The 25,906-nt window shown below is 34.8% G+C and overlaps 1 protein-coding gene across 1 annotated transcript; it reads right to left on the bottom strand.

Moving 5' to 3' along the window:
- Positions 1-614: 614 nt before the first annotated feature.
- LOC123313351 lies at positions 615-18,387 on the bottom strand. Its single transcript, XM_044898212.1, has 5 exons — positions 18,161-18,387; positions 14,059-14,424; positions 8,733-8,844; positions 7,379-7,560; positions 615-913 (listed from the first exon to the last, which is right to left on the bottom strand). The coding sequence occupies exons 1-5, from the start codon at positions 18,219-18,221 to the stop codon at positions 840-842; spliced, it is 795 nt and encodes a 264-aa protein (XP_044754147.1). The 5' UTR covers positions 18,222-18,387; the 3' UTR covers positions 615-839.
- Between the last annotated feature and the right edge of the window lie 7,519 nt (positions 18,388-25,906).

Genomic DNA, 25,906 nt, shown 5'->3' with positions numbered 1-25,906 from the left:
GCAGAAGTCTTGGAACGCGCTAGTTGTACAACAATTGAGGCTCAAGTAACGAGGGCCCAACTCAGATGAAGCGGCCACATCCTGAGGATGCAAGACACAAGACTCCACAAAAAAGCTCTGTATGGCGAATTCACAGAGGGAGCTCGAAAACCAGGAGACCAATGTAAGCAATTTAAGGATATACTGCATCAATCCCTAAAATCAGTTAAGACCAATCACAACTGGAAAAAACTAGCGTTAAACATCACAGTGGAGGTCTTTGGTCCACAGTTATAATGGACACTAGAGAAGGATACTCGGCCAGATCTGGTTGGTGACTATCCATGCCCGGAGTGTGGAAGGATCTGTCAGTCACAGGAGGGCATACAGTCGCAATTAACCCTAAAAAAGAAGTCTGTTCGCACCATTTAATTTTTTTTTCTTTTAGTAGATTTATCCTGGTAACGGAATACAGCAATGATGATGATGATGATGATGAGGACCACAAGATAGACACTTAATAGAGAATAGCCTTCATTAAATGAGGGGTCTAAAACGACTACAAAATTTTCAACCATATAAAAATCTGTGTGAACCGTTGTAAGTTAGGGGAGCCGGAGTTTGCTGAACTGAAAGAAATAGCAATCTTTTTATTTCATTAAGGTAAGTACAACATATCACAACAATCTCAAATTTCAATGGCAAGAACAAATTCTGACATCGAATCATTTCAACAGCGTTATTTGGTTTGACGACTAGATAATATAAAAATATCTTTGCAAATAAAAATAAGTAAAGTTTACTCTGGTTAACAATAATCAACATGATTGGTGGCTCCTTCTCTCTTCTGGTAGATATTTTTATTGAAGGAATACAATCAAAACCCAGAATTGTAGGAGCAGGAAGTTCAATTGTGGCCTCATGCTGAAGTTATCTGAAAGAAAAATAAAAAAGGTTATTTCCGAGGATGATACTATAGCTGTATCAAAGGTCAGTGTCATTATCAAACTTAAACTCCCTTTAAGTTTAAAGCTTCCTTCATTTTCATTTTCAGTAGGGTTAAAGAAAGAGCTCTAACATTAAAGCAACTTTAGGTATGATTATGAAACCGGCTTCTTTGATCATGAAACTTGACGTACTGGGCTATTTTTCTAAATTTCAAAATATATGTCATTAAAATTCTTTTGACTCAAATACGGAGATGTATTGATATCTAGTTAGCCTAGACCAGCTCCTTGAATAAGAAACATATTGCGTTACCATAGCAACGAAGCATAGCTCATAAGAAGTGTCAGTGTGAAGTTTGAGGTCAAAAAAGTAAACCAGAGTTACGAAATAAATTAAAAGAAAGATGCCCATCGAAATTGTGAAAATCAAAAATTGGATTATCGAGCCATCATCAAGTACCTGTATTTAAAAGCGTTAAGAGGTAAGCAGATTTACTAAGATATGCTTAATACCCTTGGTAATCAATGTCCTTCGTATGCGACCGTGAAATATTGGACTGCAAGCTTCAAAAGAGGTAAATTTTCCATTGAAGATGATGACCGATCGGGAAGGCCAGGTTCTGTGTCAGTCCCCGAAAATATCGATGCAGTTCATGACATGATTTTATCAGACCGTCGAATTTGGCTGAAACGGATATCTGAAGCACTGAATATTTCATACGAACGCGTTCGTCATAATATAGTTCAGGTCAATTTGGTCATGAGAAAAATTGCTGCAAAATGGATCCCAAAATGTTTGAATGTTGACCAGAAGCGTGCAAGGGTTGAAGCATCGCGTTCGATCTGCGCTCGATTTGAAAACGATTTAGACTTCTTAAACCGAATTGTTCCTATGGATGTGACTTGGGTACATTTCCACGATCCAGAAACAAAGCAACAATCGATGGAATGGCGACACTCTGGTTCTCCAAGACCAAAGAAGTTTCGTGTCCAAAAATCTGCTGAAAAAAGTTTTGCTTCGGTTTTTGGGGATTGCCATGGAGTAATCATGATTGATTTTTTGGATAAGGGTAGAACAATAACCGAAGAATACTATTCGATATTACTGACCACTCGACGGTAAAAAATTTCAGACAAATAGAGAAAAGACGACTCTTTCGAGGAACTAAACCTAGCTTACTCAATATAGTATACATGATAGCTGGTCTTCGTCTTTTTCTGTACGAAATATTTTTTATCTATTCAATTTTTCTCGCACAAATAAGGAGAAATTATTTTTTTAACAATTGTACCTGAAACTAATTTTGTATTCTAACTAAATTCTTACTGAGAACTGTTTCGTACTGAGATACTAAAACTTTTCAACTAAGAAAATCAATGGCCAAAGCAGGGATAGTCTCCTATTCATATTCGAATCAACCACCATTCGGAAGAAAATTAAAATTTCCACAGAGACTTATTTCAGTTATTCGCGTGCTCTCAATATTATTATTGAAGCCGTGGAGGATAAGGATCGAAGCTAATACGGTGAAATGAATCTTACTGTGATTCCCATTGATGGACATCTCATGAATTACAAATTTTTCCTCCGTTCGCAAGAGACCAGTCGCAAGGGGGAATTCATTTTATGTCAGGATTGTTTTGACAATGTAACTCTGCTCATCTGGAAGCAGGTCGAATTAAGTTCGTCTTTTTTTTCTTTCCATAATTAGCCGACGAACTCTTTAGTTCGGTTTAGCTATTTTATAGAGTCCTAGAAAACTTTTACTGATGCTGATGAGCTTCTCTGAGACAGCCTGACATTCGAGTGGTCGGGTTTCTGTGAAATGAATATGTTCTATACCTAAATTAAGCTTAATTTTCAACATTGCTCCCAAAATTGGAATTAAACAGGAAAGGTCCAAATCTTTTTGACCTAGGAATGTCATGACTTGCTGAATTGATTCATAAGTTTTCGAAAGCTCAGATGCTCATCTGAGGCGTCTTCCAATGGATCGGAAGTTAATGGTACATATATAATAATGATAATAATGATATAGTTTATTCTGAAAACTACAGGATAAACATCTTTCACAGAGGCGTGAGCCTGTACGTGTTAAGCATTTCAACCAAAATAATTTACAGTTTACAGTATCCTCAATAATGTAAGATCAATTTGGAAAAGTTTCTGAGCGTCATTTAAAGATATTGTTCTATTTTGTGAGTGGTTACAATTTTTGTCTGTATTCACTGCTTACTTTTTTGTGATCTCAATGATGTTTTATAAACATGTCAAAGAAGCTTCTACCTTTTTCGAATATCCAGTTCTTCATTCCTTTTTTATGGCTATAGGAGTTCTTAATTGTTCTCAGTTTTTCAGGAGTAATGGAATGTATATTTGTGAGTATAATGATTGATGATAAGCTTTATTTCTAAGAGATGTGTTGCATGAGTAACTTCATCACTTCAGAAATGAAGCGTCCAACCCTTCGCCACTCGTTTAACAAGCAAAACTCCAAATGAGGGAATTTGTTCAAAATGTTTTTTGGATAGTATTTCTGGATAGATGCGCTATCGAATATAGATTATTATTTTTGGGGCGCATGAATAGTTTTTCATAAAAAAAAGATCTAACTCAAATTTTACGTTTTGCTTATTTTTTTTCCTAGGTTCAACCCAGCGTGGTTACCTGAGTGCCAAAGCAAGAGTAAACATGCCTGTTTTACTGAGATTCTGAAATGGTATAACTCTCTCTATTTCCAGCATTAAATACAAAATGAATTTCTATTACAATGAGTCAAGGCGGAGTTTGATGTGAGCCTTTTTTTTTAATTTTTGGCGACTAAAATGAAACTTGCAAGCAGAATAAAACAATTATACATAAGAAGTCGTAAAGCATCATCACTTTGAACACTTTTTGTAATACTCGATTCAGTTAAACGATATTTTAAAATTGGTTTTTTTCTCTCGTATTCTTTTATTATTAAGCCTAATAGTTATAAAGTTAATAGATTTCAAGCGAATTTCAAGTAACGGAGTGAATTTTAGCATTAATTTCCATCACACCAGTTACAAAAATGCTGAAATTCATTCCATAACTTGAAATTAACTTGAAAATATTGATTTCACAACGTTGGGGTTCAATAATAAAAGAAAACGAGAAAAAATAACAATTTTGAAATATCGTTTCATTGAATCAAGTTTCACGAATGATGTTTAAATTGGCCACCATGAGTTCTGATACATGCTCTATACCTTCTTATAGATAACTGCTTTATTCTGCTTGCATTTCTCGTTTCAGCTGCTAAAAATTTTAGAAACAGTGTTTACATTAAACTAGGCCTCAACTGATTGCAATAGGAATTTACTTTGTATTCAATGCTGAAAACACTGAGAGTTATACCATTTCGGAATCTCAATGAAACGAGCATGTTTTTTCTTGCATTGGCTCTCAGGTAATCATATTATTTTTTACACCACGCTAGGTTGTACTTATGAAAAAAAATAAGCAAAACGGAAAAGTTGAGTTAGATATTTTTTTCATGAAGAACTATTCATGCGTCTCAAAAATATTGAATTATATTCGATAGATCATCTATCCAGGAATACTATCCAAAAAACAGTTTGAAAAAATTCCTTCATCTGGAGTCTTGCCTGCAAAACGAGTGGCGAAGGGTGTAATTCCCTTGAATTTTAGAAAATCTCCAATATCTCGAAAACTAAGGCACTTTTACTAAACGTAAAATATATTTTTCTGAACCGCCATAGAGTCCTCTACCCGCAGGCTCCATATTATCCATTCATTACACCACACCCTGCATAACGTTAAAAGCAGAAAAGAGGAGGCCATTTTCCAACGAGCGAGGAAGTAAGAAGTTGGAGTATATCCTAATATATCTTAGAAAAGCGAAGGAATATAACATTATATTGAAGGATTTTGTGAAAAAGATAGAATAACTAAGAAATTCAACCTAGAGATTGGAAACAATAGGAGAGGTATAGTCCCACTTCATTGATCAATATCTGCTTCTCTCTAATTTTATATATTTTCACTGAAATTCACAAAAATGTAGGAAATATGGAGAAAATTGTAATTTACGTTCCTCGTTCTGGGAGCATTACTGTAAGAATCAACAAATATGCAGGGTGTCTTACTGTGATGCTCAAAGACACAAGCTGAAAACTTGCATGTTGGGGTTTTCGACAAGGAATTTTCGAATACAGTTATTTCAATTAACTATCCTCGATATAACGAAATAACGCTACCCCACCAATTCCATCAAGTCTCATCTAAACACATCGGGTTCAGTCTCTCCCTCCGAGTGCGGTCTTCCTTGTCCGAATACAGATCATAATGAATTCATGGCTGATTTCGTGGAGGCGGCAAGAAAGACGCGGAGTTGGCAAGAGAGTGACGTGCCGCCTCCAGCTTACTAGTTGAATTAGCCCATCCTCGCTCACTTGGCCGCTTCACTATACACGTCTGCATTCATTTACATTCGTTTGTTTCCCGTTGACTTCTGCGCCCCAACCCTCTTCTGCAACACTTCAGCCGAATTCGAAGGCTGTTTCTTGACATCCGTCGAAGAAATCTGAATTTTCCGGCGGAATTCGATATTGTGAACACGGAACTCTGAGATCTATGGAAATGTCGAAAGAGGCCAGAAGATGAGGATGCAAGAGCGTAGTGATCACAAGTCGAAAAGATGGGGAGGAACTAAGTCTGTTCTTGCTGATTTCCACAAGATTCACTCCATTTTATCAGTTATCTAGTTAGCCCAGACCAGTTCCATGCATAAAAAACTAACCAGATTTACGCAATAAATTAAAAGAAAGAAGATGTCCACCGAAATTGTGAAAATCGAAAAATTGGAGTATCGAGCCATCATGAAGTACCTACCTGTATTCAAAAGGGTTAAGAGGTAAGCAGATTTACGAAGATATGCTTAATACCCTTCGTGATCAATATCTTTCGTATGCGACCGTGAAAAATTGGACTGCAAGCTTCAAAAGAGGTAAATTTTCCATTGAAGATGATGACCGATCGGAAAGGCCAGTTTCTGTGTCAGTCCCCGAAAATATCGATGCAGTTCATGACATGATTTTATCAGACCGTCGAAGTGGGCTAAAGCGGATATCTGAAGCACTGAATATTTCATACGAAAGCGTTCATCATAAAGTTAACGCCAAGTTGGACATGAGAAAAATTGCTGCAAAATGGATCCCCAAATGTTTGAATGTTGACCAAAAGCGTGCAAGGGTAGAAGCATCGCGTTCGATCTGTGCTCGATTTGAAAACAATGTTGATTCTTAAACCGAATTGTTACTTTGGATGAGGCTTGGGTACGATTCAGAAACAAAGCAACAATAGATGGAATGGCGACACTCTGGTTCTCCAAGACCTAAGTAGTTTCGTATCCAAAAATCTGCTGGAAAAGTTCTTGCTTCAGTTTTTTAGGATTGCCATGGAGTAATCATGATTGATGTTTTAAATAACTGTAGAACAATAATCGGAGATAACTATTCGACATAACTGACCACTCTACAGGAAAAAATTAAAGAGAAAAGACGCGGAAAGCTATCCAAAGGTGTTTTGTTTTTGCAGTACAACGCCCCTGCACACAAATCTAATGTTGCCATGCATAAATTCGTGATTTAGGCTTTAAATTACTAGAAGAACCCCCTTATTCACCAGATTTGGCTCCATCCGATTATCAACGAAGAGGTAATAAAAGCTGTGAAGGTCTGGTTTGCAGAGAAGCAAGAAGAAAAATTTTTTTGAAAGGTTTAGAGACGTTTCAGATTCGCTGTAATAAATGTATCCAATTAAGAGGAGAATATGTTGAGTAATAAAATATTTTGACATTGAAATTTTGTTTGCTTTTATAGTAGGCTAAGAAAGTTTCAATATATCCTCGTATTATTTTGAAAGGAATTAAACAAAAAAATAATTCAAACCCTGGTATGAGATGAAAAACCCTACTGTCCCTAATATAGAAAAGAAACCATTGTTTTGGATTCATTCTGTTTCTGAATAAGATATTTCCTGCTGAATCTAGTCGACAGTTAATTTTTACTCTACCTCCTAGTATACTATTATACAGGGTGAGTCTTTGACTCGTACAAATATTTTAACAGTAGATGTTCGAGGTCAAAAGAAACAGGCTGTTGAAAAAACATTAAAAATTGTTATTTTTATTCTAAGAGCCCACCTCTTGAAACTAAGTTTATATCAGGGCCTTATCGGAAAAAATGTTATAGGAAAAATTGTTTTGAACTCAAGAGTCTACTGTTGAAATATTTGTACGAGTAAAAGACTCACCCTGTATACTGGACCAAATAATTTGTTAATGATCCTCATCAATAATGTCAACCATCCACTACACTGATAGGTGTTCGAAATTTGATTTTTTCCAACCATGTTCTTTCACAAAACAATAAAAATAGATTGACTTATGTTTAATTAGTTATACCTTTCGAAAACAGCCTAGTTTCGGTAATTTCGTATTCAGTGCCTGGTATTTTCATCACACAGATGAATTCGGAAGTTGAAATCGTACTATCATTTTCAAAAGTTATGGTGATTGCTTTGTTGTAGAGGCCATTCTCTTTATCAACCTCTTCTTTGATGTCTGAAGGATTATCTGTTATATTCCTGAAAAATAATTAAGTAAAATAGAGAATGAAAATATATCCAATAAAAAAATGAAATGTTTGATTAATTGCCATAGGATTGGGAAATGTAGGTAATTTCAAGTTGCATAAAAGGAAAGCTCTGAAATGTAAATAAGGGGTCTACAAATGGAACATATTTCTGTTTAGCAAAAAGTGTTTATGTCCAATTAATTGTTCATGACTTGCAGTCACTGCAATGCAAATGAGCGTATTTCTGAGCTTTAGTTTTGCCATCATTAAAATCATCTACAGAATTTTTTTATTTGCTCGCAATATCCTATACATTCTTTCAATTATTATATGATAAATAATTCATCAAAAATTTGACATAGTACAATGCTGCACACCACTTCTAAACAGACAAAGTAGCCCACTTAATGAAGAATGAAAAGGTCGTATTTAAATTTGCTAAAATGACTTATACCTAAACAACTATAAAAAATTGAATGTTTCGGGACTCAATATGTTGAAATATCAAACACATGATTTGTCATTTAACCAGGTTGTTCTTGTACTAAACTCTCCTGATTGCGAATTAGCGTTTGACAGAATAACAGAATAGTTTATATATACGTATTTGCAGGGTATTAACACAAATGAGTCCCTAGAGACGATGAAATTATGTCCTCCAAGTCGATACCTACTAAGTATAGAAATCAATAATTGAATTAATCTGCGAGTAGTCATACCCAGAACTCTATTCGACCATCAATTTGCATAAGCCACGTTCCGATTAGGCCAATTGTTCCATTTGTCACTGCCCCAGAAGTTGACATTACCGAGTTTCCCATTCATATAACAGGAGATCTATCCAAGTTTGTTTCGATGTATCAGATGAGCTCACTTCATCAAGCCATGAAGAGAAATAACATGAATCATGATTCAGCTGAAGGCTAAATTGCTCAAGATCGTTCCGAATCTGTATAATTGAAGAACGTTTCAATTTTACCATTTCTCACTAGTTTCAAAAGAAATTTTCTTGTCATTTGAAAACTCAGGATCTTTTTTTCTTGTATCCTGAAACTTATGTAGTCCCATGTCAAATGAATTGAAGAACAATGTGAACAAATTTCTTTCCCAATACAACAGTTCAACAGTTTTGATATACTCAACGAAATGCTTAAAATGTTCGATAGTTCTTCGATCACTCACCCCTTTTGAATCACAAGTGATACTGAGGGCTCTGGGAAAACTCCGTTAACTGAACAGGCTGCAGAAAGGTCTTCTGGAGTAACTGTTAAGTTCAATCCTTCCGTAGGAGGCACTGAAACATGAATCATACAATTGATTCACTTGAAATCATGAAGAATTGTCTAAACTGTAAATTTTAAACGAAAGGAATCATCTACCATACAAATTTTATATGGTATCCGAGTAGTTCAGTCAGTGAACTGCCAAATTACGACATATTGGTATATACCGAAACGAAACACTCTTAAAATAGTACGAAATTGGTTTTTTCAAATTCTTCTAACACCTCTCTGGTAAGGAGGGCTCAAAATTTAGAACAGTTCAACTGACACATCATTTCGTAGGTCTTAACAAGCTGATTATGGTACTAGATGGGATTTTTACAACTTGATCGAAAACAATAACAGTACTAGGGTACTGAATATTGTATTCCAATAATTTCAGAAAATTTATGCATCAGCTCTAGATGCTCTTCTTCTGGAATAATTCAAGGCAAAACAGCCTTTCTGAGAAGTAATAATAATGTTTGTTTCATTGTTTCAACAAAGAAATCCTTATTCCGACTGAATACAAAGAAAATACCTGCACTGGCGCTTTCACCATTTTGCATCTATGATACGTTCGATCAATAACACAATAATTGATTGAATTCATTCGGATTTCTTACACTTGAGGAAAAAGATAGCAGAAGAAGGAAATGGGAGACCTACAAAGCTTTCAAAATACATACAGGGTGTGGCGTAATGAATGGATAATATGGTGTCTGCGGGTAGAGGACCTTATGGCGGTTCAGAAAAATATATTTTTTGTTTAGTAAAAGTCCCTTGGTTTTCGAGATATTGGAGATTTTCGAAAATTCAAGAAAATCACACCCTTCGCCACTCGTTTTACCAGCAAAACTCCAAATGAAGGAATTTTTTCAAAATGTTTTTAGGATAGTATTCCTGGATAGATGTGCTATCGAATGTAAATTATTATTTTTGGGACGCATGAATAGTTTTTCATAAAAAAAGATCTAACTCAAATTTTCCGTTTTGCTTATTTTTTTTCCTAAGTTCAACCCAGCGTGGTGTAAAAAATAATATGGTTACCTGAATGCCAAAGCAAGAGAAAACATGCCTGTTTAACTGAGATTCTGAAATGGTATATCTCACTCCATTTCCAGCATTAAATACAAAATAAATTTCTATTACAATGAGTCAAGGCGGAGTTTGATGTAAGCCTTTTTCTTTAATTTTTAGCAACTGAAATGAGACTTGGAAGCAAAATAAAGCAATTATTCATAAGAAGTTGTTAAGCATCTAGTAGAGATCCTGATGCCCACTTTGAACACAATTGTTAAACGCAATTCAATTAAATGATATTTTAAAGTTGGTTTTTTTCTCTCGTATTCTTTCATTATTAAGCCCTATAGTTATAAAGTTAAAAGTTTTTAAGCGAATTTCAAGTACGAAGTGAATTTTAGCACTTTCGAAATTAAAAAAAAAGCTAAAAATTAATTTCTATTACATTGAGTCAAGACCTCTGTTACAAAAATGCTGAAATTTAATTCATAACTTGAAATTAACTTGAAAATATTGATTTCACAACGTTGGGGTTCAATAATAAAAGAAAACGGGAAAAAATAACAATTTTAAAATATCGTTTCATTGAATATAGTTTCACAAATGATGTTTAAATTGTCCACCATGAGTTCTGATACATGCTCTATGGTCTACACTTTCTAATGAATAATAGCTTTATTGCATATCAACAATTTTAAAATGAGTATCGTTTCGTTGAATTAAATTTCACAAAAGATGCTCTAAGAGGCACCATGAGCTTCAGTACATGCTCTATACCTTCTTATAGATGATTGCTTTATTCTGCTTGCATTTCTCATTTTAGCTGCTAAAAATTTTAGAAACTGTGTTTACATTAAACTCGGCCTCAACTGATTGCAATAGGAATTAATTTTGTATTACCTAAATGCTGAAAATACAGAGAGTTATACCATTTCGGAATCTCAATGAAACGGGCATTTTTTTTCTTGCATTGGCTCTCAGGTAACCATATTATTTTTTACACCGCGCTAGGTTGAACTTATGAAGAAAAAATAAGCAAAACGGAAGAGTTAGATCTTTTTTTCATGAAGAACTATTCATGCGCCTCGAAAATAATGAATTACATTCGATAGATAGGAAAACTATCCAAAAAGCAGTTTGAAAAAATTCTTTCATTTGGAGTCTTGCCTGCAAAACGAGTGGCGAAGGGTGTTATTCTCTTGAATTTTCGAAAATCTCCAATATCTCGAAAACCAAGGCACTTTTACTAAACGTAAAATATATTTTTCTGAAACGCCATAGAGTCCTCTACCCGCAGGCTCCATATTATCCATTCATTACGCCACACCCTGTATATATCACAGACCTCTCCATGTGATACCACAAAAATGTTCGATAAGAGAATGTTCAGAAGATCAGAGTTGCAATGGCAAGGAATTAATGTTATTTTTCATAAATCAGTAAAAGAATTACACCCCTGGACAAACAGAATGTTAACCGAATTCATTTCAAAATACCTTCTTAAGGTATGCATCAATTTTGATAATTTTGTTGTCCATTTGTAGCCTATTTTATCTAGTTTACCACCTGATACAGAGTCTGCAGGAATTTCAATTGAATTTGATGGTATACAGGGTTGAACTGAAAGTTTCAATTTCCTATCAATCCATGCCAATTAATAATTATTGGTAGTGTCTATGAATTACCCTACTGAGTTCAAATTTGTTTGTCAAATATACTCGTAGCATTATTTACACTAATGAATGCTTGCATGTATGGCACAGAAAGAACACTTCAGAGTCCTACAGATGAAATATCCCCCAGAGGCATACATCCATCAACAGATTCAGTACGATTGAGTAGTCAAAACAAATCAGAGCTCGAAGCCAGCAACAGTTGATAACGTATCTCATTAATTTGCGCTTTGCTCTCCTCCTTGATACCGCCAACAATGAATGTCCCACAATCATGTTATATTCCCGGTAGTCCCGGTGTACTCACTCATCCTGGAAGCGATTTCAAAAGATACGTCAATCCGTATCGGGAGACCTTTAGGACGTCCGTCCCACATTACTGATTTATTCGAGCATATGTTTTTGACGTTACTGAGTATTAGACTGATGAATGAATGAACTGCTCGTCAACAGTTGAGAATATAGAATCGAATTTTGTTTTCTCTTCAAAAACAAGCAATTTCCTTTTTTACTATTTATATGTATAGGTTATATGATGTATTGCTTGATTTTGGCTGTTCTTGGTATTTCTACGACATAGACATAGAGACATGGACTGAGCAATGTCAGCATGAAAATGTCTTTTTTATAGAAAGAGAGAAATGATCGTCGGGAATTTACCTGTCTCTTTTTTGTTCACATAGAGGTGAGTGTGGACCAATCAAAATTCTAGAAAAAGACAACTGCATTCCCGACGTGCGTTTCTATCTGTCACTTTTTTTGACCGTATTTCATGCATAGATATAAAGGGAAGGCACAGTCCATGTCTATATGTCTATGTTCTACGAGGATGTATTGATATCTAGTTAGAATAGACCAGTTCTATGCATGAAAAAATATTGCGTTACCATAGCAACGAACAATAACTCATTAGAAGTGTCAGTGTGAAATATGAGGTCAAAAAAGTGAACCAGAGTTACGCAATAAATTAAAAGAAAAAAGATGTCCACCGAAATTGTGATAATCGAAAGATTGGAGTATAGAGCCATCATCAAGAACCTGTATTTAAAAGGGTTAAGGGGTAAGCAGATTTACGAAGATATGCTCAATACCCTTGGTGATCAATGTCCTTCGTATGCGACCGTGAAAAATTGGGCTGCAAGCTTCAAAAGAGTTGAATTTTCCATTGAGGATGATGACTGATCGGAATGGCCAGGTTCTGTGTCAGTTCCCGAAAATATCGATGCAGTTCATGTCATTATTTTATCAGACCGTCGAATTGGGCTAAAACGGATATCTGAAGCACTGAATATTCCATACGATGGCGTTCATCATATAATTCACGTCAATTTGGACATGAGAAAAATTGCTGCAAAATGGATCCCCAAATTTTTGAATGTTGACCAAAAGTGTACAAGGTTAGAAGCATCGCGTTCGATCTGTGCTCGATTTGACAACGATGTAGACTTCTTAAACCGAATCGTTACTATGGATGAGACTTGGGTACATTTCTACGATCCAGAAACTAAGCAACAATCGATGGAATGACGACACTCTGGTTCTCCAAGACCTAAGAAGTTTCGTGTCCAAAAATCTGCTGGAAAAGTTCTTGCTTCAGTTTTTTGGGATTGCCATGGAGTAATCATGACTGATTTTCTTGAATGAGGGTAGAACAATAACCGTAGATTACTATTCGACATTATTGACCACTCTATAAGAAAAAATTAAAGAGAAAATACGCGGAAAGCTATCCAGAGATGTTTTGTTTTCGCAGGACAACGCCCCTCAAAAATCTCATGTTGCTATGCAAAAAATTCGTGTTTGAATTACTAGAACACTCCCTAATTCACCAGATTTGACTCCATCCGACTATCATCTCTTTCCTCAAGTGAAAAAAAGTTTAAAAGGTAGTAAATTTTCTTCCAACGAGTAGGTAATAAAAGCTGTGGAGGTCCGGTTTGAAGAGCAAGAAGAAACATTTTTTTTAAAGGTCTAGAGACCTTGGAGGTTCGCTGTGATAAATATATCCAATTAAGAGGAGAATAAGTTGGGTAATAAAATAGTTTTGACATTGGAATTTTTTTTGGTTCTATACTAAGCTAAGAATTTTCCAATATATCCTCGTAGAGTAGGTAAAAACAGACAGTAGATTCTACGTATAAAAGTGCCTAAGAAGGTTCAAGTTTCAGATCTGTAACTTCGAAGAGAAAAAGTTATGAGAACTTATCGAAATCATCAGAATCTTAATTTTTGCTAGTAACTTAGAAACGAAGAACCGTAGAAGGCTACGGTTTTTACAATTCTCTGTTTCTCTGAAAAAAAAATTAGAAAATATGTCATCCATTTTCTTCCAGCTCTTAGAGTTCTCGAAATCCCCTCAGTAGACCACGAGTTTTGCCCACCCTCTACTTTGGTTTCGTGTAAGTGATCGATTTGAATGTTATTTTTCTAAGTGCGATTTTTCATGTAAAATCGAATGGTACTACTCTTAATCTTCTTCTTCTTCTCCGTGCGATGCCAGATTATTCTAAGTTTCTTAAGAAAATTACATAATGGTAAGTATATACTCACCATAAATTGTCAAGTTTTTCGTTGCCGTTGCCTCTTCAGTATATCCCGACACTTTACACGTGTAACTCCCAGTAAGTTCGTACGTTACATTAACCAGCTTCAACGCCCTGTACATCGTCAATTTGTCATCGGTCGCCTGGAATGTTGCGTCGATGTTGTTTTTCAGCGATCCCATAGAAAATCCGGGACTGTTAGTTCCGGGTATCCACTGATAAATTTGATCTTTGTCTCCATTGTAAAACCACTTCACTTCTACACCTTTCTCGCCTTTAACTTCGTATTCACAGTCTAGAATAATTTCATCGACATCGCCACTCCTCACTGCGGTCGGCACTTTGAGTTCTTTTATTTGCAGCAAACCCGACACTGAAAAAGGTTGAATAATGAACAAATGGATCAATGTTCAATAATACAGAGATATGCCGACCTTCAGAACAATTATGTAGGTATTATTGATGACTTTCAACGAAATTCATGAACCGAATAGACGATTATCATTTTTTCAAGCCAAATGTAAAAAAAAAATTAAACTTATTCACGAATAAGAAGTCCTTTAGTCATATATCATTGGTTGCACCAAGCTCGATGAAATTTGGAGATTTATTACTGAAAGAGTTGCTTTTTCGGAATGTGTATATGTTAAAGCCTATGATGAATTTTCTGGGAGATACGTGTGTCGAAAATGGACCATCGAAAAATTTCCAGAAGGTTGGGTAGCTAAAAAATTCGTAAAGATCGAACGGTGAAATCTCGATAAAATTTCGAGATTTATAAAAAGCAGAGTTTTTCTTTTAGTATATGTATAACATTCAGATCTACGATGATTTTTCAGGAAGATACGCGTATCAAAACTTGACCACCAAAAAAATTACCAGAATATGAAGTCTGACAGAAATGAATTGAACATTCTATGGAGCGATAAGGCAATAAAAAACATTTCTATGGTGTTCTTCTATCTCCAAGGCATAGAAAAATTCACCCTTCAAATTTGTTTTGCCAGAGACTTTCTTCCTTACTCATATTGTACCTTTGAAAAATTGATATTCAATAGATGATTCGTTTCTAACTAACACAATCAATTTTTTTTTTATTTTCGCCCTGCTGCCATAGAATGTCTGCTCAATATAATATCTTCATTCAGAATTCCTTCAAGATATACATAAACATATCGCCAAATGATCATCCACACGGATTCACCCACAGAATATTTCCAATTTTCTGACAATTTTTAGTGGGACCAAATACTAAATGATTTTCCATATTTATAAAACCATCCTTGTTTTCTTTCCCCTAAGATTGGACAGCTTGTAGAGAACCTCATGTATAATGACAAAATGGTATGGTAGCTAATTACAACATTCCAATAAAGAACCTAAACTATAGAAACCACAAAGAGACGGATTTTTTTGAAAGCCCAACATAATAATAATAAATCTTACATAATATGTAGGTATCTATTTCGATTGCGTTTATCATCGTAAATCAATCGCAGGCATTCAGTTCAATGTGCTTTGATATTCCGAATGTCCCCTCATATCAACTTTGTCTCTATTATTCATTATATGCTTGCCAATTATCGTTACTGTTATCACAATGATATAGGTAATCAGAAAATATTACTACAAAGAACATAAACAATCCAACTATTCAGTAACATTTGGAGGAAAGAACTAACCATTATTTATAATGACTAATCTTGGTAAATGAACGACCGTACTACATACTCTTGTTCTTGCTGCTGCTTTGAATTTCAATATAGGTAAGTTGAAAACTTCAAATTCCAGTAATGGTACTGGTAATAATACTTTTTAAGCTGAGGAAAACTCAACGATGCATTGAAGAAATTTTCATGCTTTCGCCTTCCTGATTGCTCTTCAAAGCGAACATTTAATTTGTAATTATGGAAAACATTTTGAGGAAAAGTTATGTTTTGAGTCCATTATGATGTTTGAAAAATGGTTATTCCATTTCATTCATTCATCTCGGACACACATATTAATGAAAATATTTTTTTTATTCCATAGCAAATTTTCACCTTCGTGAAGATTCTTAACACAATCAAAATTCAAATGAGAAGTTATATAGACTCCTGAGAAAAAAGAGAACATTTGACAAATTTGACTAGATACTGGTAGACTTGGGACAGTCCTGTAACTTGGGACAATTGCCCCCCTGCAGATTTCTTTGTTTCTTACCATTTATGAGTGAAGGGACAAACTTATAAGATTGTGTAGCATCTTTTCGGTTAGTTTAACAATTAATTCCTGTTGAGTTTGCCGTGACCAGAGCGTTTGAATTGACAGGAAAAATTAACGAATTCAGGAGAGTAAAAGCGCGTTTTTTATGGCCCTTATACTTTCTAGTGTCCTGTACATGTGTTTCACTTTGTGCATGTGTAATTTTTTTTCTGGATACGTGGGATATTAGATGTGTTATGAAACAAGGTTGTTTACAAATCGAACGGCAACACGGATCTCATTCATTTATTTTGTTGTTTCATAGGGTGACTTGGGACAATGCCGAATAGATACAAGCGGCGCATTGGCAGCAGGAAATATGCCGATTTTTCGCAGGATATTATTATTTATAATACGTTATTTCTACAAAGAAATCATCAAAGGATGAAAGAAATCAAAGCTCCTTGGTTTTGTTTAGTTTTTTTACATTTGAGTTGCAATATATTTACTTTCGCTGTAATAGGGGTTCATCATTTAATTTCCTTACCGAATTTCTACTATATAATCACAAATTCTAATTTTTCAAAACTATACATCGTCCCAAGTCACCTATTTCATTTGAGAGTTGAAAAATCAATAGATTTTAACTTGTGTCCCAAGCCTCCCAGATAGGTGGGTGACTTGGGACAAGTATATTTTATTTTTTTCAAAATTTATATCCGAGCTCTGAAGCATGGTATATATCCTAATCAGTAGTCTGAGTCATTAAGCATATTCGAACCTCTTTTTCAGATAAAAATAGGTCACTGTTTTGAAAATATGACAAATTGAACTCAACAATCGTCCCAGTCACCCGAATCTACGGTAGTCAAAGTTAAAAAACTATGATGTTGGCACTATGGGGATAGCAAATTCATTACGAAATGACTAGAAAATATGTATCATCAATAAAAGTAATAGGTACAACATGATTTTAAAAGATATCAGTCATGGAATACAGGAGGCAATTGAATGATTCATTAAAAATTACTTGACTTTAAATATTGCTATCCCTAATTCATTGGATAAACAGGGTGTCTCAGCACCACATGGCTTATTCTCAGGTGTGCATAAAGTATATAAAGTCGAATCAGGAATGCTTTAATTTTTTCCTACAACGCGCCCTGCGAAGTTATGTGCCTCCAAATGGTACTCCCATGATTCAGCTTTTTTCTGATATCTTCCAAACGACTGAACCGACTCTGGTAATTTTTGAATCGATTTTTCAAATTGTTACGGGGCACCTGAATAATGGGAGTAGGCATAGGTTTATTCCTGCAATGGGAGTCAAGGGAAAAAAAATTAAAGCCTTCTTGACTCGTTTTTATACACTTTATTCACTCCCCAAAAAGTTTTTCGTAGTGCCAGACACCCTGTATATGAAGGGAGGACAATAAAGTTTCTGAAAAATCAAGAAAATTCAAATCATTTCTGCATCATCATCAGATATTCCTAAAATTATTCTCATGTTTCAAAAAAATACACCTGCTAGTGGAATCGAGTATTTTTCGTAAGTTAAAAGTCATTTTTTAGTTTTGATATCTCATATATCCTATTTATATTAAATTGGAATTGTGCAACCGCTGTGTCGAAAATAAAGCGGCTATAAAGAAGGATGAGGTCATTTCGGATTATAATTTGTCGGTTGCTAAAAACCCGTAAACCTTTACTAATTTTGGGTCCGGAGTGAACTCATTTCATCGTGATGAAGTCAAGATTACGTTGGTTCTGTTCTGTTATTAATGAAACACTTGTTTACACTCGAGCTAAAAATATCAACGGGAAACCACCAGCCTCCATCGCAACGCCATTTCCGCGGTGAATGAAAAAAAAATCATGAGGGAAAAGCGTCAATTCGGAAAAGCACCAAAACAATTCAGACATACCTGAAGCGACGAGCAAGGAGGCGCCAAATAAAAACGGAAAAGCGTAGTCATACTTGATCATAATGCGACCAAATTCCGATACTAATAATACCCACGAAATCTCGGAAAATGCCTATCGACTATTTAAAACTTTCGGCATCGGCTCAGAGGTTGTGACTTAGCGGCGAGTTTGTACGGAAACTACTGAGCAGCAGTCGCAGACGCCATTTGCGATGCTCCTCCACCGGCATAAGGCGCGGAAGCAGCCAAGCATAATGTTTTCGTTGAAGGTACCAAACAACCTACTTATCTATGCGTGAACACTTTCATACTGCTTATCTAGGTAACTGTTTCGTGCCAACTGTAACGTGAAACAAGCAAAAAGCAAAATTCGTTCTTAGAAATGTTTGGAGAATGGCATTTATTCTTCTAGATCACCAAAGGTTCCACGTACGTGCCCCACAAAGCATATAATCATTTTTGTCATCATCATTTATCCGCTACGAAAATATTTGGGTCCGCAGAAATTAAAGAACTTCGTTATTCCAATAAATGGGACGCCCTATATATTTATTATCACGTTTTTTGCTCCTCTAAACCCATATGAGTATCTTTGTCTAGTACTTCCCTATCCCTATTCTTACTACGAGGATGTATTGATATCTAGTCAGCCTAGACCAGTTCCATGCATAAAAACTATATTGCGTTACCAGAGCAACGAACAATAACTCATTAGAAGTGTCAGTGGGAAGTTTGGGATCAAAAAAGTAAACCACAGTTAAGCAATAAATTAAAAGAAAGAAGAAGTCCACCGAAATTGTGAAAATCGAAAAATTTTAGTATCGAGCCATCATCAAGTACTTGTATTTGAAAGGGTTAAGAGGTAAGCAGATATGCTTAATACCCTTGGTAATCAATGTCCTTCGTATGCGACCGTGAAAAATTGGACTGCAAGCTTCAAAAGAGGTAAATTTTCCATTGAAGATGATGACCGATCGGGAAGGCCAGTTTCTGTGTCAGTCCCCGATGCAGTTCATGACATGATAGGTATTATCAGACTATCGAATTGGGCTGAAAACAGATATCTGAAGCACTAAATATTTCATACGAACGCGTTCATCATATAATTTGGAGATGAGAAAAATTGCTGCAAAATGGATCCCCAAATGTTTGAATGTTGACCAAAAGCGTACGCAAGGGTAGAAACATCGCGTTTTATCCGTGCTCGATTTGAAAACGATGTAGACTTCTTAAACCGAATTGTTACTATGGATGAGACTTGGGTACATTTCTACGATCCAGAAACAAAGCAACAATCGATAGAATGGTGACACTCTGGTTCTCCAACACCTAAGAAGTTTCGTGTCCGAAAATCTGCTGGAAAAGTTCTTGCTGTAGTTTTTTGGGATTGCGTGAAGTAATCATGATTTATTTTTTGGATAAGGGTAGAACAATAACCGGAGATTAATATTCGACATTACTGACCACTCTACGGAAAAAAATTAAAGAGAAAAGACGCGGAAAGCTATCCAAAGATGTTTTGTTTTTGCAAGACAACGCCCCTGCACACAAATCTCATGTAGCCTTTCAAAAAATTAGTGATTTAGGGTTTGAATTTCTAGAACACCCCTCTTATTCGCCAGATTTGGCTCCATCCGACTATCATCTCTTTCCTCAACTGAAAAAAAGTTTGAAAGGTCGTAAATTTTCTTTCATACGAGGAGGTAATACAAGTTGTGGGGGTCTGCTTTGCAGAGCAAGAAGAAACATTTTTTTTTTGTCTGTAGTCGACTCAATCCAATTAAAAATTATCAAAATGATAATATTAATTACCTAATTCTTACTTCTGAATCAAAGCTGACGATACCTATCCGCGTATAAGAAATATGATATTATGTCCTCATTTCGCATAGTCCAAAACTGTAATATGAATATCATTCAGGAAGGAATATAATAATATTGGAATGGAAAGAACTGCCGAGGCCAAGCTTTTGTTGCCACTTAAACAAAAGACGACATAATGTAACTCATGTTTCGATAGGTACCTACCTGTATGATTGAATTACAACTGAAACACGTATACCTCAGGCTGTTAGAACAAATGAAAAGATAGTTCCTTTTTCTTATAAGAACTGGGTATGGATAGGTATGATGAATTTTAAGTAATGAAAATTTCTCTTCAGATTTGTTGAACAATTCGATTAGAATAATAATGATTCATAGAAACACAAAACGTTTGTTATTCACGATATACAGGGTGGGCAAAATTGGTTGTCTACTGAAGGGATCTCGAGAACTATAGCAGCTAGAAGGAAACGGATGACACATTCTCGAGCTCTTTTTTCCTTACTATTCCAAATCTGAAAACAGATCCAGCCTAACGGTCATAGATTATGAGTTATAAACGAAAATTGAGAAATTGTCATTTTCAATGAAGCTGAATAACTCGCTTATTTGAACTCGTATTCGAAATCCGTTGTTACATTCTACAGGCACTTTTTTATGAGGGATTCAAATATGATATTAAGAAATTTTTCGATCCAGTCATTTTCGAGATACGAAAGGGATTTCTGATTTTTCAAATGTGAACTATAGTTGAAAGTTCTTTCATCTTGCTGCAATTTTTCTGCTGATTTCAAAAATGTATCAGATGTTGCTATTCACATTAATGTTACACGAGAAAAAAATTCAATCCTTTTTCCTGCTTTCCGATTCTCTGTTGAATTATAATTGGGCTGGGTTACCATAGCAACCGTTGAATATGCATTATTTTTTGTGAAACTGATCCTCTTTGATTGAAATCAGGGATTGCTGAATAAATGTTTCGATGATTGATTTACCATCGTTTGTTCTCGCGATGTTTGGCATGCTTATCTTACGATGGTTCACAATTTGAACACTACCGTTGACAGAAGTACCTATTTTTCATCATCTTACTTCTTTAAGAATTATAATTATAGATAGCTATCGTATTTTATTTATAATATTACTGACTCTTAGAGTTTCTTTCATAAATAGAAAAACGATAATTGAATAAATTTTCTTCTTTAATAATCAGACAAAAGTCTTTTACTCTCTTTAAAAGGATATCGATCTCGATATCGATATATAAAAAAATAATTATTCATCAGTCGGTGATTCCTATCGCAGAAGGTTGAGTTCACATGAGATTATGTGGAGTTCACGAACCATAATGCATTTTCAACGGTCGCTATGGTTACGCCAGCCTACTAAAAATTCAACAGTGAATCGAAATGCTGGAAAAAGTATTGAATTTTTTTTCTTACGTTATATTCATGTGAATAGCGACATGTGATACATTCTTGAAATCAGCAAAAAAATTGCAGCAAGATGAAAGAACTTTCAACTATAGTTTACATTTGAAAAATCAGAAATCCCTTTCGTATCTCGAAAATGACTGGATCGAAAAATTTCTTAATACCATATTTGAATCCCTCATAAAAAAAGTGCCTGTAGAATGTAACAACGGATTTCGAATACGAGTTCAAATAAGCGAGTTATTCATCTTCATTGAAAATGACAATTTCTCAATTTTCGTTCATAACTCAAAATCTATGACCGTTAGTCTGGATCTGTTTTCAGATTTGGAATAGTAAGGAAAAAAGAGCTCGAGAATGTGTCATCCGTTTCCTTTTAGCTGCTATAATTCTCGAGATCCCTTCAGTAGACAACCAATTTTGCCCACCCTGTACATTATAGCTTCACTCATCTGAAAAATGCTAGTGTGATCCGATCGTACAAAAATCAAGCTAATGGATATATGCATATTCTACATATTTTCAATGGACATTGTGAAAACAAAACAACGTGGCCAGAAACTGTTAATAAAGGTTAGAGATAAAAGAGTCAAACATGTCCCAAATTCGAAATTTAACCTACTTGTTATGAAGGTTTCAAACTTTCCGACAAAATTCTGCGTTCCTTCAAGTGTTCAGATCGTGAAGATTCAAAACTAATAAAATGTATGATACTTCTGAAATGTTCCTTTGTAGCTCTATCTTTCAATGAAAACTTTCTAGTGAAATGAATGAAATATGTACTGAAATAAATCACTTGTAATTTTTTCATCCCAATGAATTAAGGTATATTTTCTGTGTCATTATTACTTGACTTTACTCATACATATTTGTGATGTCTAAAGGCATCAATAAAGTAATATTCAATATGAATTCATTCAAAAGAAATAGAAACACAAGACTTAAACTCACCTTAGTCATAAAGAGGTCGGATAATTAAAAAATTATTATTGAAATAAATATTACCATTATAGAAATAAAAGTCTTTATACAATAATAATAGGCCAAGAATTGTGATAGGTACCATTATTTGGTATATTTGGGATTTTCAGGCCTAATTCAGTAACTTACCTAATGGGAAATATAAATTTCATCATTAATATGTATCTATTATTGATAACGCCCAGGTTGAAGGTACTTACAAGTTGAGTAGGTTTCCGTTTGAAGGAAATAGAAAATACATTATACTTGGTATGGGCATCATTCTAAATGTCTTGCTAAACCTGATGCGTGCAAAATCTATGGAATATTCGAGATTACAATATTCAAAGATTGTCTAGAGCTTTTCCTTCGACCCGAACTCTTTGAAACGTCATATCCGGATTCGTGTTTCAATACAATTGTTCACCAATAACTCATCTTCAATTAATTGACGTAGGTACGGTATAGAATCCCTCCCGTATATAGCAATCCTCGAAATAAGGCCCAAATAATTAGGTATTATTAACCGATTTATATTCAAATCACACGTTGTATGCCCGAAATCGAGGAACAATAATATATTCGTCTCTTGCAACGCCACGAATTTGCTGGAGTTTCCCTGATTTTGTTATTCCTTTGATATAATCCCTCTCAGGAAGGCTGCTAGCACAGCATTCTGTCAGACGTTGCTTTATATGGGTCCAACTTAACCCCATAAAGCCTCCGGATCTAATTGGGTGTCATTTATCCCGAGAATATTTATACGTGGGTTTCAAGTTGACAATGGCCTCCACTTTATCAAGAAATAATTAATTTTCTCAAGTTCTGATTATCGTAAATAATAATTGAAATATTTATAATATTCTCGAAATTTTTAGATAACTTATTATGACCGAATATCTCAATTTAACTGAATCAAAAGAGCTTTCTAACGATTTTTCACACGTTCTATTATAGATATACAGAGTGAGTCTTTGACTCGTACAAATATGTAAACAGTAAATTCTTGAGGTCTAAAGGAACACTTTTTTCATTTGGCATTTTTCCCGCATCGGCTCGGTTTAAAAGATACACTAGATACAGGCTGTTAAAAAAACATAAAAAAATTATTTTCAGTTCTATCTGACAAACGGTTTTATCGAATGAAATGAATTTCGGAATATAGTTTTTTTTTTATTTGATGAATATTTTTCGAACACAAGATACTACCTACATCTTCCAGTTTTCTCGTTATGACCATTATCATAATAATACCAAAAATTCCAAGAACCCAACGCTTCAAACTGAGTTGGACGTTATCTAATGAATGTTTGAACGTTTTGTAAAATAAAAGTAGGTATTCCACAGATGTGTAGTGTCACAGATTAAGCTAGTTATTCTGAAGGTAATTTTGTTTTTCCAGGGGTGGCACAGCTCATTATGAAAACTTAAAATGGCTGTATCTTTTTATCAGGGGCTCACCCTGTTTAACGCCATTTGAATCTGGAGCTACCTCAGTGAATGAAGGATGCGATGGTAATTACTCTATTCTTACTACTACCAGAAAAGGTCCAGTGTAGGTACTACATTTTGAAAATGCCTTATCTTTAAAGCAATTTAAAGCATTTTCATTAATGATTTTAGGGGTTGGTATCCCTACAAATTGATTGGAACCAACCATATTGAATGTCCCCCTAAAAACTTTAGTTTACTTTTTTTTGAATTTTTTACGATTTTGCATAGGGAGCTGAGATATTAAGGGTGGCAGTAGTGGCACTTTTTCAAATTGGGACACTGTATAATCCGGACAGTATTTTGTCTGATTGTAATCGAGTCATTTTGAGGATTTCAAAGATTTCCTTCGATTATTTTTTCGTGAATAAATAATGTCTGGACTCGTAAATTATGAAATTTAAATGAATATTTTTTTCCGTGATGAACTCAACATGAAAATCAATAGAAATGTGTGACCGAAAATAAATACATAATCATATAATGATCCAACCAACGAAATGAAATAAGGCAATGCCAGTAGTCAGCAATAAACATCAAATATTTATTCAAAATCAAATGAAATTCAAAGGAACATTGTCCTGGGAATATCTGTAACGAAGATCCTAATCCGAAATAAGGAGTTTTTCATGAATAATCAATGTTATTTCATTAATTATTGAAGTGCTCAAAGTGCAGACTATAATTCCTTTCGCCTTGTAGAATAATTCATTTTCTGAATCGCTAAAACTGAATTCTGCAGACTGAAATTATCCTCCTCTACGAACTAATTCAGGAACAAGAAAAAGTTGAGAAGTTCACTGCTGAATTCGAAATTTCTATCAGTGTCCATCTTTCTTCTGCCATTATTTCGTTTTACTACTCTCCATGGGACACAAAACTCTATCAACAGGTCGGAAGGAAGGAAAACTCTACCTTTTCATCATTTTGGAACAGCGTTCCACAAATGATGTGGTTTGTTTCGTGTTTCAAATGAATTGAAATGTAAAACGTTTGCAACCAATCTTTCGTTAAAAAATTCCTGAGTAAAAAAAATAACAGTTTTCAGTTCACTCACATGATCTTTCATATGCACCTGAAATAATCATTTCAGGTGTGCGCATCAAAAGTACTTATAAGCAATACACATTTTCCACGTAATGGTGAAATAAATAAAAGATTGACGCTCAGTTGCAGGAAAGCCCGTTACAATTTAATGCTCCATTAAAATTGTAATAGTTCTATTATTACCTGAAAAAATTACAGTTTTAAATTTCAATGTGGCTTCAAATTTTGATGGACGTTCCACATTCCTGCATTTGGGCATGTGGCGTTATTATGACTGTACCTAATAAACGGGTTTTTCAATGACTAAAATTTTATTCCTTTCAGTAATATGCTGAAAAAAGCATGATATGTGTATTGGCCCCTGAGGTTAGGGACTCCCAAACGCTGACCAGCAAACTTCATATTAAATATTTTGAATTTTTTTCTAGATGGTCCAGTAGGGTCAATACAATTTTTGCAATAAAACTTCGTTTTCTCTATATCATAGTTTTGATTGATTTTGAATTCATTTTCCTTTGTGATTTATACACTGCTCACTGAATGACATCTAAAGCTTCACAAAAATGCGATATCCATTTGGACGACGCACGTGGAGCTTCATCAGAGACGAAAGCAAAGTCGAAAATTTATAGAAATGAATTGTTCAAGTGCAAGGCTAAAGATAATGCATAATTCAGCCGCTAGAACAGAAAGTAATGTCAATGTAATCTTAACATTTGAATCCGTAAATTCAAACCAGAAATGCAACTTTGAAGCATTACATTCTTGCAACCGCTAAATCATAAATCTACGATCTTGAAAACGAAACAATCTACCTAACCTATTCAGTTTGTAAATTTTCCACCAGGTGGCTTATAGATGAATTCTCATTTTGAAGGTGCCAACAAAAGAAGAAGATGAAACCATAGAAGTGTGGAATATAGAATCGAAAAATAATTTGCAGGTTAGAAAAACGAAAGACATCATCAAATCAAAGCTTTATGAAAAATAT

This window comes from Coccinella septempunctata, chromosome 1 (assembly GCF_907165205.1).
Source record: "Coccinella septempunctata chromosome 1, icCocSept1.1, whole genome shotgun sequence".
NCBI lineage: Eukaryota > Metazoa > Arthropoda > Insecta > Coleoptera > Coccinellidae > Coccinella > Coccinella septempunctata.
This window is presented reverse-complemented; position numbering and strand designations above follow the sequence as displayed.

What these genes read in the sequence shown, in the direction of transcription:
- LOC123313351 (XM_044898212.1), bottom strand. Translation starts at nt 18,221, where the DNA reads ATGATCAAGTATGACTACGCTTTTCCGTTTTTATTTGGCGCCTCCTTG. An exon ending in CTCCTTGCTCGTCGCTTCAG is followed by an intron (nt 14,425 to 18,160) that starts GTATGTCTGAAT and finishes AACCTTTTTCAG; the next exon opens with TGTCGGGTTTGCTGCAAATA. An exon ending in GAAAAACTTGACAATTTATG is followed by an intron (nt 8,845 to 14,058) that starts GTGAGTATATAC and finishes TTCATGTTTCAG; the next exon opens with TGCCTCCTACGGAAGGATTG.